The 17,992-nt window shown below is 37.0% G+C and overlaps 1 protein-coding gene across 7 annotated transcripts in view; it reads left to right on the forward strand.

Moving 5' to 3' along the window:
- The window catches only part of KSR1 (kinase suppressor of ras 1), a 1,687,803-nt gene that overhangs the window by 1,160,131 nt on the left and 509,680 nt on the right, over window positions 1–17,992 (forward strand). For 6 of the 7 annotated variants that reach the window (XM_044054644.1, XM_044054643.1, XM_044054646.1 and 3 more), the window contains exon 11: window positions 10,502–10,543. The exons of the other annotated variant lie outside the window; for it this stretch is intronic. In XM_044054644.1, coding sequence (XP_043910579.1) covers window positions 10,502–10,543 — 42 coding nt within the window. The remainder of the gene's footprint in view (window positions 1–10,501; window positions 10,544–17,992) is intronic. 7 annotated transcript variants of the gene reach the window in all.

The raw sequence follows: 17,992 nt of genomic DNA on the forward strand, positions 1-17,992 counted from the left end.
AGGCTAGGTTAAGATACCTGGAGTGAATGACCCTCCTACAGTTTGATTTATGAATGTATAGCATTTCTCGTAGGGGTGGCTCAGAGACGGCCCTGTAAGTTTGGCATAGGTCACCCCTTAGCAACCTGTAGGAGACAGAAAACAGTGACAGGGCTTTCAGTCTTTCCATGTAAGACTTGTTTTGTATACCCAGTAATTTATTAGTGAGAAACTTCTGTGGTCTTTCCTGTTGTTGGAGGTGTCTGGTGAGGTACATGCAAAAGGGAGCATTGTACTCACTTATTGGTCTGGTGAGGGCAAAATATAATGGAATTATAACACCATTAGATCTAGATGCAATGCCTTTACTTATAGAATGTGCCACATAGAAAGATTTCCTTACTACTGTGGGTACATGGTGGTCAAAGTTCAGATTGCTGTTAACCTGAGTAGCCAGATCATGTACCACTGGGTCTACACTTAGGAGGGTGTTGTCTGTAATGTAATTATCAGGGATGTTATCTTTCCCAAAGGGAATAATGCATTTTTTTTCAGATTTAGCTTTAATCCGTGGCTTTAGCAGCAATCATTTGTCTGACTTAACCCTGTCTGCAGTATATTAACATGGTTGGGTGGAATCAATGATAGCTCCCAGTTTGCAATTTTCAGTGAATTTGGTCAGTCACAGACTGTCCAAGTTTTCCTGGACTTCTGAGAAATAAATTCTGAACAGTAAGGGGCCCAGCACAGAACCCTGTTGTACAGCACTGGTGACTGGTCTTTTGCTAGAGGTGAAGTGACCCACTTTGACAGTATGTGTCCTATTGATGAGCCAGTTGGCTACCCATCTGTTAATGTAGGCGTTAATTCCCAATTGGGAGAGTTTCTCTATAATACCTGAGTGGGGGATTGTGTCAGATACATTGGATAGGTCAAGATAGGTGGTATGCACTATTTTTCCCTCGTCCAGGGGCTTGCTGACTTTCTCAAAGATGTCAGCCATGTTTAACAGGCATGATCTACTCTTAATGAATTCGAACTGGGTTGGGTCCAGAATTTGGAAATTACCTATGTACTTGTTAATAAGGTCCAACTGGGCTTGCAGATGAGCCTAGTCACGTTTATGGGTCTATAATTTCCAGGGTCAGTTGATGGTCCCTGTTTCTGCAGAGGGATTACTATTGCTGCCCTACTTTCCACCAGAACATAGCCAGTTCTCAGGTTGTGGTTAAACAGGGATCCAAGTGGGTCTGCTAGTTCATGTTTTAAGTTTAAAAGTCAACCTGGGATGTTGTCTGGTCCCATTGATGCCATGTTTTTGGCCTTGGAAAGTGCCAAGATGACCTGCTTTCTTGAGATAATAGGCTGAGGAATGGTGACAGGTATACTTTAGGGGATGACTGGGGGGACAGGGGAGAGGTGAAGATTTCTCCAAATCTGTCAGCTAGCATGTGGGTTATTTCCTCCAGTTGAGTATGTCCACAACCAGTTCATTATATAGCTGGGGATTCCCTTTTAGATTTCTGACATAGTTAAAGAATGCTTTGTGATTATCCTTAGTTAAGAAGGCTGTTTTTGCTTCATAATTAGCTCTGTAGGACTTGACAAGATCTGTAAGAGAGGAATTTCTTTCTTTGCTGAGCCACTTATCTCTTGTTGTTTGACACTGGTTTCTTTCTCTTGTTATATAGCTTATTTATACTAGGCGGCCCCCAGGGCGACTTGTTTGTTTGGTAAGAACTGGTCTTAATCCTGTCAGGCACAGCCAATTCTGTGCAACTGCTTAAGTGGTTAAGCAGGACATTGGTGTACATCTCTGCACAGGAGTTCTTGTTATCTGCATTTGAGGAGACTTTGAAACTTCTATCATCACTTGGTAGAAGGTAATTTGTCTTTGAAAAATTCTTAAGCATTTTTGAGCTTGATGGGATATCTGGTCTTAGAATTGCATCAAACGAGACTGATTTATGGTCCAGTCTTACCAGGGATGACATCACATGGGGGGTTCAATGCTCTCCCGTGTTAGTGAGTACTATGTCCAGGACATTTGAGCTTCTTCGGGTGTGATGACAGGCTGTTCCTGAGCATTTGCATTGACAAAGTTCAAGAAACTCTGAGCCACCATGTTTGTGGTCATGTATGATTCCCAGTCAATGGTAGGATAATTAAAATCACCCATGAGTTAGGTGTTGGGCTTTATGGCAGGTGACTTCAGTAAGTCCAGGTATGTGGTATGCTTTTCCTGTTTCATGGTGAAGGACCAGTAGCTGGCTATGATGTGGTTATGGGGCTTTGCTTATAGTTAATTGGACATGGAGTAGCTCAAGAGAGTCATACTGTCTGATCAGTCTCGAGGTGTATTTTTCTTAATGAAAATGGATACACCTTAACCTTTGGTTCTGTCATGCTCAGTTTGTGGTCTGAACGTATGGAAGTCATTGTAGTCCTGCACAGCCAGAGTGCTTTCCACACCTTTGAACTATATCTCAGTGACTGCTCAGATGTCAGCATCTTCCAAAGTGAGGAGTGCTTCCAGGAAGGGCGGTTTCTTGTTGAGATTACTAGCATTAAGCAGCAGTACCCTCAGTTATCTAGAGAGGAGTTTATGTAGGGAGGTTGGTTATTTTGACACTGCCTAAAAAAGGCACAGCAGGGGTGGCTAATGCCTTTGCCAGTATCCAAAAGCCTAGAGGAGACAGGTGCAGACCATATCTGGCAAAGCAGTGTGGCCTGTTGACCATGTCTTCCCAGGCTGACAGATATTGGATCCCCTTGGAATGACACCAGAAGCTAAGCCAATTGTTAAAGTTAATCATTTTTGTTTGTATTGTGGTGTAATTCTTGGTGAAGGTAGAATGCTGCATAAGGCTAGGCTTACACCTGCCTGTAACATATAATATGAAAGCTCAGCCATATTTCTCTTCATATAGTCCAGTGAGGTATGTCTCAATTCACTCACCCCCACATGGACTATGACGGAGTCATACCAGTACTTGTGGCTGTGCGACTTCAGTGCTTGAGTGACCTGACGGATCCTGGCACTTGACAGGCAGCTAACCTCAACCTGCTCCTTATCCAGCCTGGTGAGGGGAACATCTGTGTCTCTCACAACGGAATTACCTATGACCAATACATTAGGTTTTATGGTGTTACACATTATGGACTTATTTGTTGAGACACTGGTGTGTGTGTTACTAAATGTTGTGGTTGTGTTTTACATTATTTGTGTAAGCGGTTTCCATTTCAGAAGTTTCTGTTTTTGTTAGTTTACTAGTGAGTACCTCCACATATGTGGGTTTATGTGTCGTGTCCTTATTTAGTGTGGGAATTGTATTTGTGTGCTGACAACCTGTGCGGCATTTGATTTGTCCTTATGTGAGAGTCTTGCCTCAAATTTCATAGTGCAACTACATCTCTCACATAAAGTATTTGTTTCAGGAATAAGTGGTTGTCAGTATACATGAGACAATTGCTATATTGCCTAAGGATACCCATGCTTATCAGGCTGGCCAGAGAGATGATAGGAAACTGCCCTTCCATGATAGCAGGCTTGTACTGTATTTTTTATTAGGCAAAAGAGTGGGTTAATTTGACAGGACTGTGCTGGTAGCACCAAGCATCTATACTTTGTGTAGGCTAAGGTTGATCAATAAGGCAATACTGCTAAATGTGCAACTGAGTTGCTCCTAGAGCAACAGAAAAGCTTGGAGGGTTTCACTTACAGCTGTTTAGGGAAACATTGAACTTCTAGGCTTTTGCATCTGTACAGGACGCTGTTAACTGCAGCTGTGCAAAGAGCAGCACCATGCAACAGAGGCTTAATTATGGCTAAAAGAAAGTTTTAAGATAACTACTAATAAAGAAAGCACACAATAAGTCTTCCACCAGCAGTCCCCAACTCAGACACGTTAGATCAGCATAATTCTGCCACAGAGTTACAGAAAAACACCTTCAGAAGAGCTGGTTGAGAACCTGAGTGTAACAAGATCACATAACCTACCTACAAAAGCCCTACAAATAACAGGTACAATGTAATACAGTGCAGTTAACTACTTAAAGCAGCATCAGACAGTACTTTTTTTAAACATTCACAGTATATAAAAGAATTGCAAAAAGATACTTAGAGCCCTTTTGTTTGCTTCCCATCTCAGACAGACCAGATAAACACTCACTGTCACTAGATGAATAATTCCAGTCCACCTAATGTAAAAGAACAGTAAAGCAGTGTCCACAGTGAAATGTTACCACAAGCATATGTAAAAGATATAAAATGGTGCCACAAATAAACTTAAAGATACGGATACAGCACTGTATTTTAAGCATCTTATAAAAGTATGATTATTCAATAAAAGTAATTTGCTTTGTATAAATGAGCCAAGAGCCATTCAATTGTGCACAATTTATAAAGGCATTAAAAAGCAAGATAAGCTGATTAATAAGCCCTCCAGTCAATAAAATTATCTGCAGAAATCTCAAGTGTTTTCCCAATCTAAACAGATCGGGTTACCTCCTAGTGCACTAGATGGAATATCCACTGACATCCTGATGTAAAAACAAGTGCTTGCTAGAATGTAAAAATGTACTACTTTATCCAGTGGCTAGCTAAGTAATGAATTCAGAGCAAGTAAATCAGTAGAACAGACAACGAGAGGCAAAGTGCACTTTTTCAATGTAAGCACAAGGAAGGGCAAATAAATAATTCAAGATATCAACAGCAATGTAGAAAGGGAGGAGCTTATTAAGCTTAATTTACAGTGGGGGTGGGCAGCTTAAAATCACCAAATTTAAAAAGCAGTTCAACAAAGGGGAGGTTGGGTATGAAAAATTAGCAGGGAATCACCAGCAGTGCTTTAGTTTATGCATGCTTGAAATGTTTGCATAAAAAGACAAACGTACAGAAATTCACTGTGTATTTAAGTATCACTCAAGAAACAGTTTAACCAATGGAAAAAAAAATGTGAAATGTGCAACCTAGCTAATGTAAGTGTCTATCTCTCACATAGAACAAAAACACCAGACCAAGCAAATTTCTTAAAACAGAAACCAAAATGGAGTAGGTAAAAAGGAAAGCAGCTTTATCACTCAGACAGAAAAAATATAGGTTTAATTTCCTCACCCAGCAGCATATAAGAAGGATTATTTGAGAGATGAATCTGTCTTGCTAGCAGGTCTTCTTTATATTGCTGTCGAAGTTTAGTTCATCGCAAATGCATAAGGGGTTGCTTAGGCCAGGAACTGTAGAAGCTTTGTAGAAAAAGCAACAGGCACCTCCTCAAAAATTTGTGAGAAATGAAAAAGAGAGAAAGTGCTTTAAGGTGGTCTGCATAGTAGTCCATATGTTTAGAAAAGTGTGTGCCAAAAAGGGTATTCTATTCTATTGCAAGTTTGATAAAGGAAGAGTAGAGAAGGCTAGTAACATTCTTTGACCTAGATGATGCACTTGAGGTAGTCAGTCTTGTCAGAATGATTTCCTAAGAGCAGTAGATAAATGGCAGCTAAAGGATAATTCATTGTCATTGAAATGCCCAGGTCCGAATAGATGTGTCATTTTTCAAAGGCGTGCCATCGGTGTGGTAGGTGTATGGGTGCCTGTGCTTACCAAAGGACACTGTACAGCATTTCCTGGCATTTTGCTTAAAGCCATGGTCTTAGCATGATTCATTCTTTCGTATTAGGCCTTCCTGAAGAATATGGGTGTCATCTGGAAAGTTTATGGTGATTCCAAGTTGGCAGTCATCTACAAATGTGGTCAGCCTTGACATCAGAGAATTAAGTACTAAAAAGTAGTGACCCAAAGACCAGTCCCTGAGGGATATCACTAGTATTGGCCCTTTTTGATGAAAGTGATGAAACGGTTAGTGGTCTGTCAGTAAGTTTGCTATCCAGTGGATTACATTAAGTATGTTTAGTTTAATCACCTGTCAATGATACCATCCCATATTTTGGCATTAAAGTCTTTTGCTCAGTTGGGGTAAGCAGGGCTCCTTATTAAAATGTTGGCACTTGAAATGCTGAGTGCCGACAGTCCAAAAAAAAGTACAGATAATCCAGGAGCAGCATTCATTTTTGCAGCACTCCTGAAACTGCAGATGTGGGGGATCAAGCCCCACACCTCCCAAATGTATACATACCAACTCCAAGATCACCATACTTTGGAGAAAAGGGAATATTCCATGACATGGCCATCTCCGACTTGGTACACGTAAGTCCATTTTTCGGCCATTCATTTTCCATGTTTGGGACCCACTGTAGTCGGTCCCAGCATTTCAAATGGTTACCGGTAAGCAATGTGTACTGATTTGCCTGCTTCCAATGCATTAGTGACTTCTTCAAAGAAGTCCACTAAGTTTAGGAGGCTGGATCTACACCTTTAACTAACCCAAACTAGTTTGGCTCTAAAGAGTACAGACTGCTAAAGTCCTTATTAAAAATTTCTATAATGATGTGCTCCATTGCTTTAGATAAGGTTACTTACACCTATATGTCTGTAGTTACCAGGGTCAGTATTGCATCCTAGAGTGAAATGATTACAGCAGTTCTACACAGCTCTAGTATGAAGCCACTGGATCAGTTGAGATTGAATAGATTTAGTATTGTCTGAAAAGCCTAGCACTGACAAGAAAGCAGCCTGACATTTTCTGGAGCTAGTGTTCTTGGCTTTGGAAAGTCTCACAAGACTTGCTCCAAGAAGATCTGAGGGAGAGGAATATCACCATGATGATATGTGGACAAAAGTTTGGGGGAGATAAGGCTGTAAAGTTTGAAATAAGTTTGCCAGCTGGTATGTTGGCTATGTCATCTGGAGAATGATTATGTTGTTGTTTCATATTAGCTCAGTGTAGTGCTGGGTAATGTTTTAATGTTTCTGACATAATTGAAAAAGGCTGTGTGGTTGTCCACTACACAGTGGGAAATTTTTAGTTTGCAATTGTCTTTGGGGGATTTGATTTTGCTCCTAATGACTTTATCTTTTGGAATTCACTTTTAGATGTAGGGAAACGTAATTTATTGTTATGGTCATCAAGTTTCTTCCTTTTGTTGTGTATTTTATTTAAACTACTGATGCACTATAGGGGTTTATTCCTGAATATAACAAGGTATTTGTGTCTGATGGAGATCAATGCCTCAGTGCAAGCATTTAGGTGTCCCTGAATGTAGCTTTGTTTGAGACTACGTTATTGTGTGGAGGGGGTTGCTTACATTTTATCAGGTTATCAACTAGCTGTAATAGATTAGTCCTTGAATACTCACTAAAGGCAGAAGATTTTGATGATAGATTGCTGTGGTTGGATTTGACTGTGAGGGCTACATACAGTATTTTTCAGCCCCTATTTGGGATGTGAAATGGCTGTTCTAGTGTGATAGCATTTATGAAATGTAGGAAACTTTGTGCGTACTTATTTGTGGTAGCATAGGTTACCCCATTAAGGGAAGGATAGTTGAAATCTTACAAGAAAATAGTGTTTGGTTCAGTGGAGTGGGATTTCAGTTTACTTGGGTATCCAATGTGGGCTACAGGTGATGTGGAGGGGTACTGATTATATATGTGGCTATGGAGTGGTATAATTTTTTTTATTGGTGGTAAGTTGGATATGAAAGAGGTTAAGATCATTGTCTTGCCTTATGAGCCTTGTTGTTATTGGGCTTTCCAGGAATACAGACATGCCATCAGCAGAAACACAGTCATTTTTGGTGGTGGGACTGAAAGAGTGGTAAACATTGAAATCCTGCATTGTGGGGGTGCTATCTCTGCACTGAAACCATATTTCAGTAATGATTTATAAATCTATATTTTCAAGGGTCTGGAAGGCTTGTAAAGGAGTGCAACTTCCTATTTCGGCTTCTAGTGTTGAGCAGCACTATATGTAGACTTGATTTTGTTTGATCATGCTGGTAGTTTGAGAAGACTGATCTTGCCTAAAAAAGGCACTATGGACAATGGAGAAAATATTGACCAATATGTAAAACTATATGGAGAGAGGTACATGCCATCCCTAAGAAAGCAGCTAGAGCTGTCAGTCATATCGTACCAGGCAGATGCATATTAGACCCTCTTAGAATGACACTAATAACTAAGGCAGTAGTTCAATTCAGTTATTCATTTGTATTGTGACATCCTTCTTGGTAATAGTAGGATGATGCTCAGGACTATTTTCATACCTGCCTCAGACACATATTTTGAGAGCTCTGTCATGTTTTTCTCTTCATATGATCCAAGGTGGTGTGTCTCAAGTCCTTCACTCCTATGTGCACAATGACCATGTCATATATGTGTCTTAGGTAAAGGGACTTCAGGGCTGTATTGATATGGAGAATCTTTGCAGCTGAGAGAAAGCTTACCATCACCCTTTCCTTGCTCATCCTACTCTGTTGGACATCTTTGTTTCACTATGGGGTCACCTTTGACTAGGACATTACTAATGGGTTGCCTTAGCCTTGTCACCTTAAGGTCATTTGCTTGCTAGTGGGTTGCTTCCCTTTTTCTCCTCTAATGTTTGTTATTGCTGTAGGTGCTGTTTGCTTGTTAGTGTATCTTCAATTATCCTGTTTATCCAACCTACATCCTGAAGATGTGTGAGGTGTGAGCAGGGATTTCCTAAGTAAATCAGTGTAAGATACTTTAATTAGTGATTCATGCTGAGGTGGGGATAGTTTTATGAGGTTAGTGTCAGTACTGACAACCTATTGGGCACTGCAAATACATTATGGCAAGAGACTGGCCTCCAAAATTAGAAAAAAATGTTCTCTCACATATAGGTTCATTTAGTTGGGAATAAGCACAAGGCAATTGTTAGACCACCTCAGGCCAAAATGATTCCCTTGTGTCCAGACTACATGCGACATCTCCCCTAGCATATTTAGTTATTTTAATTTTTTCAGTAGATGTCTGTATTTGTATCGATTTCACATATTTTTCCACTTCTAAATTCAGTGAGAATTTAAAGGGTCATAGCTGTTGCTACTACTATAGAAACTGAGCAGTCATGGTAATTAATTCTCAAACTATAAAGTCACATGTGATTCTGCTAACTCTGGGCTTTGTTCATGTGCAGTATTAACCCAATGTCATTTTTTAAAATGTAAAGAAATTCACAACTGCATGTTTGTTTTGCTTTACATTCTGCATGGTATAAAATTAATCAATTTAGTAAACTTTTATAGAGAGCTAATAATTCATTATCTGTTGCAAATCTGAACTAATGTATAGACAAATCTGAACTAATGTAAGGACATCTTTCTTTTTCAGCTGCTATCCCTACTGGTCACCTTTTTATTACCATCCCTATGAATATAGCTTTTTAGATTTCTATTCAATATAGCTATTGTAATCAGTTATGTTTAGCTGTACTGTGTTAACAGTCATTGAAGTGTTTTAATTTTTCTGCATGTTAACATGCCCCAACAATTTAAAGAAGCCCCCAAATGTGAATGTAGTTAGTTTACATTTGACTGATATAGAGAGAATAGATTTTGAGTCCTTCAGTTTGGACTTTTGTAGTTTTATGATAAATTGTACATTTGGAGATCAGGATATTAATACTATTAGCTCCAGTTTGAATAGTACCTCATCCTAATTAAGTCAGTTTAAGAGCAAGTCTTTAACTTGGACTGGTTGAATTTTTTAGCGGTATTGATGACTGTGCTGAACTTTGAGGTTATAAAGTTAGAAATGCTTCCCTATATTTTTGCTCATAGACTTTGTTCTTGGAGTAAAACTTGCTAAAAAAAACATTGGTGCTAGTGCCATAGTCCTGCCTTTTTGTTTGTCTCGAGTGTTTAGTGGCTGTAGGTCCAAAGTAAATTGAATGGGTATGTTTTATTATCTTTGAGCTTAGAGGCACTTCCACCCTTGTTAAAGCTTAAGGGACTGTCTTTTCAGAGGGAAAAAATTCATTATAACATCCTTGTGCTGAAGGAACCTCTGAGCTCATTAAGATGTTTTATTTAACAAAATAAATGAAAAATATATAAAAAGCCACAAAGTAGGTAACATAAGTTTATACTTTTGTGTTTTTGTGACACGTTTACTTTTGGTTTTGTATTTAGCTTTTTAAATTTTAAAGCACTGTGCGCATGTATAGAAATCTGATTATATCCATAGCGGCTAATGCATATACTCTGTCCCTACACGCATTTTAAACACGTATAAATATGTTATCTTTCAGGCGTTCTGGAGTACTTCACTGCTTATTCTCATTTACTTTTTTATTTTACAGTATTTTTGTACTCTGGACTAAGGACATTTTTGGTTTAAGTAAATGGATGGCTAGATGTACTTAGTTTGTTGAAGTTTGTTTTAGGACTGGCTAAGAGAGACATACTGATTTGTCTTTCGCTGTTTTTTTGCTTGAAAAAAAGCTTTACTTGATAGGGTTGGTAATAATTTGCCTAATTTAATATTAATTCTCAACTAATTTTCATATTTTTACATTCTTTTGATTGTGGGACTACTTTCGTGACTTACTTTGATTGATTTGTTCTTTATCTTCTGCTTGGTTTATGGTCTTTTTTTTACGTAAAGCTGCCTGCTACTTTCAGCACAGACAACAGTTTATTTTTCCAGGTGAGTGCATTTGTTTAATCTCTATTAACCAATGCTTTTTAATCATAAAAATGTCTGAATTAAATGCATAATACTTCAAGTAGGTATCCAACTAGACACTGATAAACTACATACTTAGATGCGTGCAGCGCACTTTGTAAGTTTGATATTACTTTCCAGTCTTACTGTTATAATTATGATAACTAAGACAGATTTGTAGTTTATTGAGTTATATGCATCTGGTATGTCCAGGGCTGTCATTTATTGCTGTTTTCTTGAGGGAATGGTGTGATTTAGAATCTAGAGGAATTCTTGTGCCTTGTCATAGAATTGGTTATGGGGGTGTACTGTTAGTTTACATCCAAACCACTGGACAGTCAATGCTTAGAAACAAGTTATCTTTCACTTAGCAATGAGAAGGAACTAGCAAATTACTGGGAGAGTCACCGTTAGAAGTGGGGACCACTTTCTGATCAATGGCAGTCAGGCTTACTCCTCACATCAAGTTAATGTTAGGCTTTGGCATTACATCTGCATCTTATAAAGTGAATTAATTTTTTTTCTCTTTCAACAGACAGCATATAATGTGCCCGAACTCACACTGGTAAACTCAAAAGACAGGCACAGCAGATCAGCAAGAGATGTTTATTTTCACTCCACGAACAAACCTCACAGAACAGAAACAAAAACAATAACGCTGCTACAGTTCTCAGCGCGTTTTCTTCGACATGCACTTCATCAGAAAAGCTAAACAGTGCTCAGTGTGCTAAATTTATAAGTCAGATATTATTTGAATTCCCACAAGTCTTTTAAAATGTTAGAATGTTCCAGTATAAATGGCTTCAAATGGAAGTCAATATATTTGGCTAGGGGGGTTGTCAAAGAGCCCCCTGCTGTAACAGTGGGTCTAAGAGGTGGGTCCAAATGATTCTTGTGGACCTTGGGTATACCAAAAATAGACAGACTTTTTGGTTTCTCAACATGTAGGCAGTTGTAAGTTTCAAAGTCAATAAGCCGGTCAAGAAGTAAGTCATTAAGACATATTGAGACTTTCCTTTTTGCAATGTTAAACATATTCAAGGACACTCTTTCATATGTATTTTCATCATTCAACATGTTTAGCATTTTGACTTCATAGTCTATTTGGTCCATCAGAACCACCCCTCCTCCTTTATCAGGCTTCATGACTCTGAGATTCTTGTCTGTTCTACAAGAATCAAGGATGTTGCATTCATCCTTTGTGAGATTAGGGGGTACTTTATTAAATTTAATCTCATCTCTAAGACGCTTCTCTAAAACATTTTCAAAAATTTTGAGCTGTGGATGTAACGGTGGGTAAAAGTACTCTTTTTCTTTAAAATACTAGTACTCTCTCTTTTATCTAAACAATTAAAAATGTATCTCAAAGTTCTTTTGTCTCACAAACATTTTAACATTTTTTATGTTTTGTTTTATTTTTAATGGTTTAGATAAAAGAGAGAGTACTAGTATTTTAAAGAAAAAGAGTACTTTTAACCCACCATTACATCCACAGCTCAAAAGAAGGCAATTGTCAAGGGTCAGCTAGTAAGAGCTAGCAGGATGACCTCAGATAAGACAGATTTCCAGATAGAATGTGAATTTATTGCAAGTATGTTTCGAGAAAGAGGTTACCCCGATGATTTGTTAGAAAGACTGATACAAGAAGTTAAAACAGCAAGGACCACAAGGTTTTTGCCTATCCTGGGGAATTCAACAAACATTTTTGGCAACACCAACACTAAAAACAATTCTCCAAGAGATATAAAACACTACAATTCAGCTTTGACTATTACTTTCAACGGCGAAACCAACATAGTTAAAAATATTATTAATGACGAGTGGAATAGGTTTGCCAGTTTTTCAGATTTGAATCTGAACTTTGAAGAACCCTTAAAAGTAGTATTTAAAAAGGACGTGACATTAAGAACATACTTGAGGGTGGAAAACAGGTCACACACCTCTCAAACAAGTTGGGTACATATAAATGTGGAAGCTGTCATTATTGTGTCAATATCAATGAAGGTGAGAAAATATATTTGAAAAGTAGAGGCAAAATTATCACCACTAAAGGATTTGCAAATTGCAATACTTGTGGTTTGGTATACATGGTGACCTGTGAGTCATGTGATTCCTTTTATATAGGGAAAACTGAGAGAAGGCTGAGACAAAGGCTGTATGAGCACCTATATGATGTAAGGAAGGAAAACACTAACAACGCTTTGTTTAAACATACTTCAACATGTAAATCTGCAAAATTCCTATTCTTCGTCATAGAGGTATTACCCCCCGATCCCAGGGGTGGTCTTTGGGAGGCCTCTTTAGAATACAGAGAGTTATTTTGGCAATTAATGCTTGAGGCTAGCAGTCACCTAGGTTTAAATGAAATGATCTCTGTAAAACCTGTATTAAAGTTGAGATAGCCAAGTTATAACCACTCACCCATATATCAGTTGTACTTATATATATATATATATATATATATATATATATATATATATATATATATGGGTCTACTTTGTATGACCGAACTTCCGATTCACCGACACACAATTTACCGACCCCAAACAACCGAAAACACACAACACCGACAAACACCAACAACTCAAAACACCGAACACCATTACACCGACACAAAAAACGTAAACTACACATTGCACACAATAACATATCCACTAACCTTAACCTAAACCCTAACCCTAACGCCTGACACTACTGACACCTTACCCAACCCGCACCCTAACCCTAACTCACTTAACCCACCCCTAAACCTCAACACTGTCACTATCGCACACTTAGGTACCCTACCTGCACCCTAACCCTAACTCACTTAACCCACCCTAAAACATTAAGCTCGTCACTATCACACACTCACTCCACCCGCATACTAACCCTAACACACTCAACCCCTCCCTACACTACACTACGTCACTATCACACACTTACCTTACCGGAACCCTAAGTCCGACACTACCGCACACTCACCTTTCCCACACCCTAACCTAAAATCCCTCACTATCGTACACTTACCTGTCCGCTCCCCAATCCTAAATCCATCATTATCGCACACTTACCGGATCGCTACACACGCTGCTGTCGGTCTTTCGGCTGTCGAAATATCACCTTTTCGATCACATACCTGTTCGGTCGTTCCGTCTTGATCTTCTGGGTGTCGGTGGAGTGGCGGTTCGGTTATTCGAAGTAGACCCATATATATATATATATATATATATATATATATATATATATTTATACACATTTTATATATATATATATATATATATATATATATATATATATTTTTTTTTTTTTGTTATATATATATATTTTTTATACACATTTTAATATTTTTCATACATACATTTTTATATGTTTTTCAAATATTTTGCACACAGGTACATTTTTATGTATTAATTAAAATGGTTTTTAGAGCATACAATATTTATATACATTTTTACTATGTATTCCTGCTTGTAAAGTTTTTGTTTCACCACTAGATTGTGATATTGTTTCTTTGATTTTGTTAAGAAATCTGCAATTTCAACAACAAGGATGTTAATTGAATGTATTAACATTTTAATTAGTTAGGACACCATTGGTAGATTCAAATAACATCTGACTTATAAATTTAGCACACTGAGCACTGTTTAGCTTTTCTGATGAAGTGCATGTCGACGAAAACGCGTTAAGAACTGTAGTAGAGTTATTGTTTTTGTTTCTGTTCTGTGAGGTTTGTTCGTGGAGTGAAAATAAACATCTCTTGCTGATCTGCTGTGCCTGTCTTTTGAGCATATAAAAGGAGTTGGCTTTTGGTAGTATGACTTTAGTTTTCATGAGTGTCACATTTTAAATACTGTATGCCTCTGTATCAATTTCACATTTAGGAAGATGAGTAGTGTCTGTTGTTTGAATTGTACATTTAATTTTACAAAGAGCAAAGCATTTTTTCTGTCGTTTTTGTGCCCCCTTGCTATTATTCATTCAAGTTACAGGAACTGTGATGTAATCTTTGATATAGCCTTTCTTCTTATAAGTACCTTTTTTTCCATGATCTACAGTTAGTTTGACTTTTGTATCCCTTATTCAGTATGCAGTTTGTTTTTGCTCTAAGGTCCATTGTGATTCAGGATTTCATTATATTAGTAATGGGAATGAATGGGTGAGTCCCCCCACATTTACCATTCTTACAGAATATGCATTCCTTTGACAGATTCTATTAACCCAAACTTGTGTTACTGAGTTAAGAGTCGCACTGTGGTTATCTTAATGTTGGCTTCATGTATAAATCTTGAACCAGTGAATTAGAAAACTTAAATAGAAAGTATACCTGTTTTTTTTTTCTTGAGTTGTATATTCCCTTTAATTTGTTTGGTAATGCACTTGTTTAGTTTTTATAAATTTAATCATTTTGTAACTATATGATAAAAATAGAATGGCTGCCTTAACTTGTATAAATTGTTCTCTTAGTTCTTGAAAAAGATAAAAAGCTTTAACTGGATTGAACTGGACAGCAAGTTCAGCATGATTGCGTAAAGGGAGAGTTCCTATGTAGGATGCTAGTGATTCATGATTGACTAGTGCTTGAGTACTGGCTGGCTAGGCAGGGAGAACAGACTGGATAGTCATAGGCTTACTTTTCGTAGTGGAAAGATGATACAGCAGAAACTCCGTGGCAGTGATTAAGGGGAACTTTGGTCAATCTTCAATAGGTTAGAATGGAACAAGCACATATGCCTTGGGCTGCTCACACAGCCACACACATACACTGTTTTAGATCATTCAGTGAGCTTGCATTTAGATTGCTTAGACTGCAGTAGAAAACTTTCACTTTATCCACCATGGGATTTTCCTGCCCCCTAACACTTGTCTCTTGGTTTAGGTATCTACTTCCAGAACCTCTAGAGAGGGTGACTAAATTTGTGATAAATTATGCCAGAGATTCACCCTCACACACACACCACCAAAATAATTTCAAGTTATTGAACTCAGGCAGCTACAAAGGCCATAGGTCACTGACAGAAGTAGAAAAATAAACAGAAAATAACAGACCAGAGTAGATTTCTTATATACTGATGTTTTTAAAGTAGCATGTTTATAAGTTGCTTTAAACTATTAAAAGAGGTCTGTAGAGAGCAAGAGAAATAGTCACAAATGTTACTTAAAGCATAAAATAATAACTTAATTGTGTATATTGTTAGTCTTTCCTTTTCATAAGAACCTCTTTAAAAGTGTAATTAGTTGTAAAGAAGCATACCTCATTTTTCTGCTCAGATAATGTCTAAACTACACCTGTCTTTGAGTATACTCACAGCAGCAGTGTAATGTGCTGCTTTTAGGTATGAAGGCATGAAACTATACCACTGCCTGATTATCCAGAGGCGCTGTAAGGATATTTCAAGCACGGAGTTATTTAAGACTGGGAGCCCATTATCTTTCTTTGTTGAGGATTCCTGCAGTACTGTAACACTTTAGCTTCTTACTTAACCATGACAGTTAACATATAGCTTGTTTTTTCTAGTGCTGTTTCAGTGTCTTCTTTTCGTACTGATGTGAAACAATTAGTTGTTCATTTTGTTTTGTCATTGAGGCATTCATGGCTTGATAGCTAAAAAGTAATTTTATTCACTGCTTTTGAAAAAAAAAAATAATCTAAAGTTTTCAATTTAGATTCACACTTTTATTTTACTAATTTTCTCCCATATATGTTTTGTGAGTAAGTGGACAGCTGATAGACATCCAGGATTTTTCTGATTTGAAGTGTGTTTTGCCTTGTGAGCAACACATAGTGTTTAAGCTTACTGTGCTACATTTAGAGACAGACTCTATAATTTTTTCACTTCAGTTTGGTCACTTACTGTAGTGCCTTGTTCCCTTGTATAGGTTTGGACAAATGTGTTCCTTTTATTGTATATCACAACATATAATAAAAATAGAAGAAACACTGCTATATTGCTCCTCATTATTTATAATACTGAAATTCTTTCTTATGTGCAATAACGTCACTACCCTAAAATGTGAAAAACACCCATGCTTATTCACAAGAAAACAAAATAAAAGTAAAGAAATTGTAAGCACCAGAATACAGAAAAACAGTACACATTTGTAAGCACTTTCATTACTAATTAAAACATAAGTTTTTCAGATCTGATAGTTGGTAACTAAAGAAATATGAACTGAGGACAGTCTGTAGTAAACTAAATGTAACTGGCATTTGATTATGACCAAAGTTAAGAAAATCTCTTTGGTACATAATACAGATAATCAGATTGTTGAGTGGCTTAATAGATAAATTTCAGGTTTACCAAATATGTTGACTTGGTGTCTAATAATTATGACCAATAGAAACCTTAGAAACGTGTTTAGTTTTCTAAAATCTTGGAAGGTAAAAATCATTATTGCAGTCATCTTTTAATGCTGTGTATAATTCCTTAAAACATGCAGGATCACTTTGCTCATAATATAAGTGAAACATAAGTGAAGACTGAAAAATAGATATACGAGAGCTAAAAACTGTACAAATATATGGAACTTTTGTGTTCAGATAACTTGCTGTACACTGACACACAAACATTCCAGCCCAGTTCATTAAACTGGAGGCCATCAACATTTTTTTTTTGTAACTTGCCTCAAGATTTTCCAACTTTAGAGTCGTATTAGTTTAGGACTTATGACCTCTGCATTAGAGTATGTTGGGCTTCGCAGTGATTATTTACTTTAAGATTCACCATCCTGATTTTTGTAGCTGTTGCTATACACAGTTTTATTTTTTTTTCTAAAATATTTTTGTTGAAATTTTGTAAGAAACAATAACTGTAACAAAAAGTAAACTTTTAGAATCTAATTACATAATAAATATGGTGAATCACAATTAAAACAAAAACAAATGAAAATGTAACTATTTACAGTATATACAAAAGAGACACAATTTTATTTTTTTTTTCTAAAATATTTTTGTTGAAATTTTGTAAGAAACAATAACTGTAACAAAAAGTAAACTTTTAGAATATAATTGCCTAATAAATATGGTGAATCACAATTTTCAAAAAAAAAAAAAATGAAAATGTAAATATTTACAGTATATACAAAAGCTTGAGACCAATAAGGTAATAATTGAAATAAATTAAAAAAAAAAATCCTAACAACAGTCCAAACAATTAAGTAGGTGAAGATGGCAATTCCATTAGGGCTAAAACCTTCGTCCAAGGATTATTTCTTAGTTTGTTTGGAACTATACACACTTTTAAGTGAGGGATGCAGGTGGTGGAACCCTCCAGTGGATGTTGCACTGTCTTTTTAACATCTAATCTTCTTAAGAACAACTTGCTTCACATATACATTTTTTGCATGAAACATAAGAGGTATGACATTATAATTAAAATGTCGGCCAGTGTCGCATGGGGGCAGTGCTTACTAGACAGCATCCGGGTGAGTCCTAAAGTAAACAGTCACTGG

This window comes from Protopterus annectens, chromosome 13.part0 (assembly GCF_019279795.1).
Source record: "Protopterus annectens isolate FY-2018-M chromosome 13.part0, PAN1.0, whole genome shotgun sequence".
Lineage (NCBI taxonomy): Eukaryota > Metazoa > Chordata > Ceratodontiformes > Protopteridae > Protopterus > Protopterus annectens.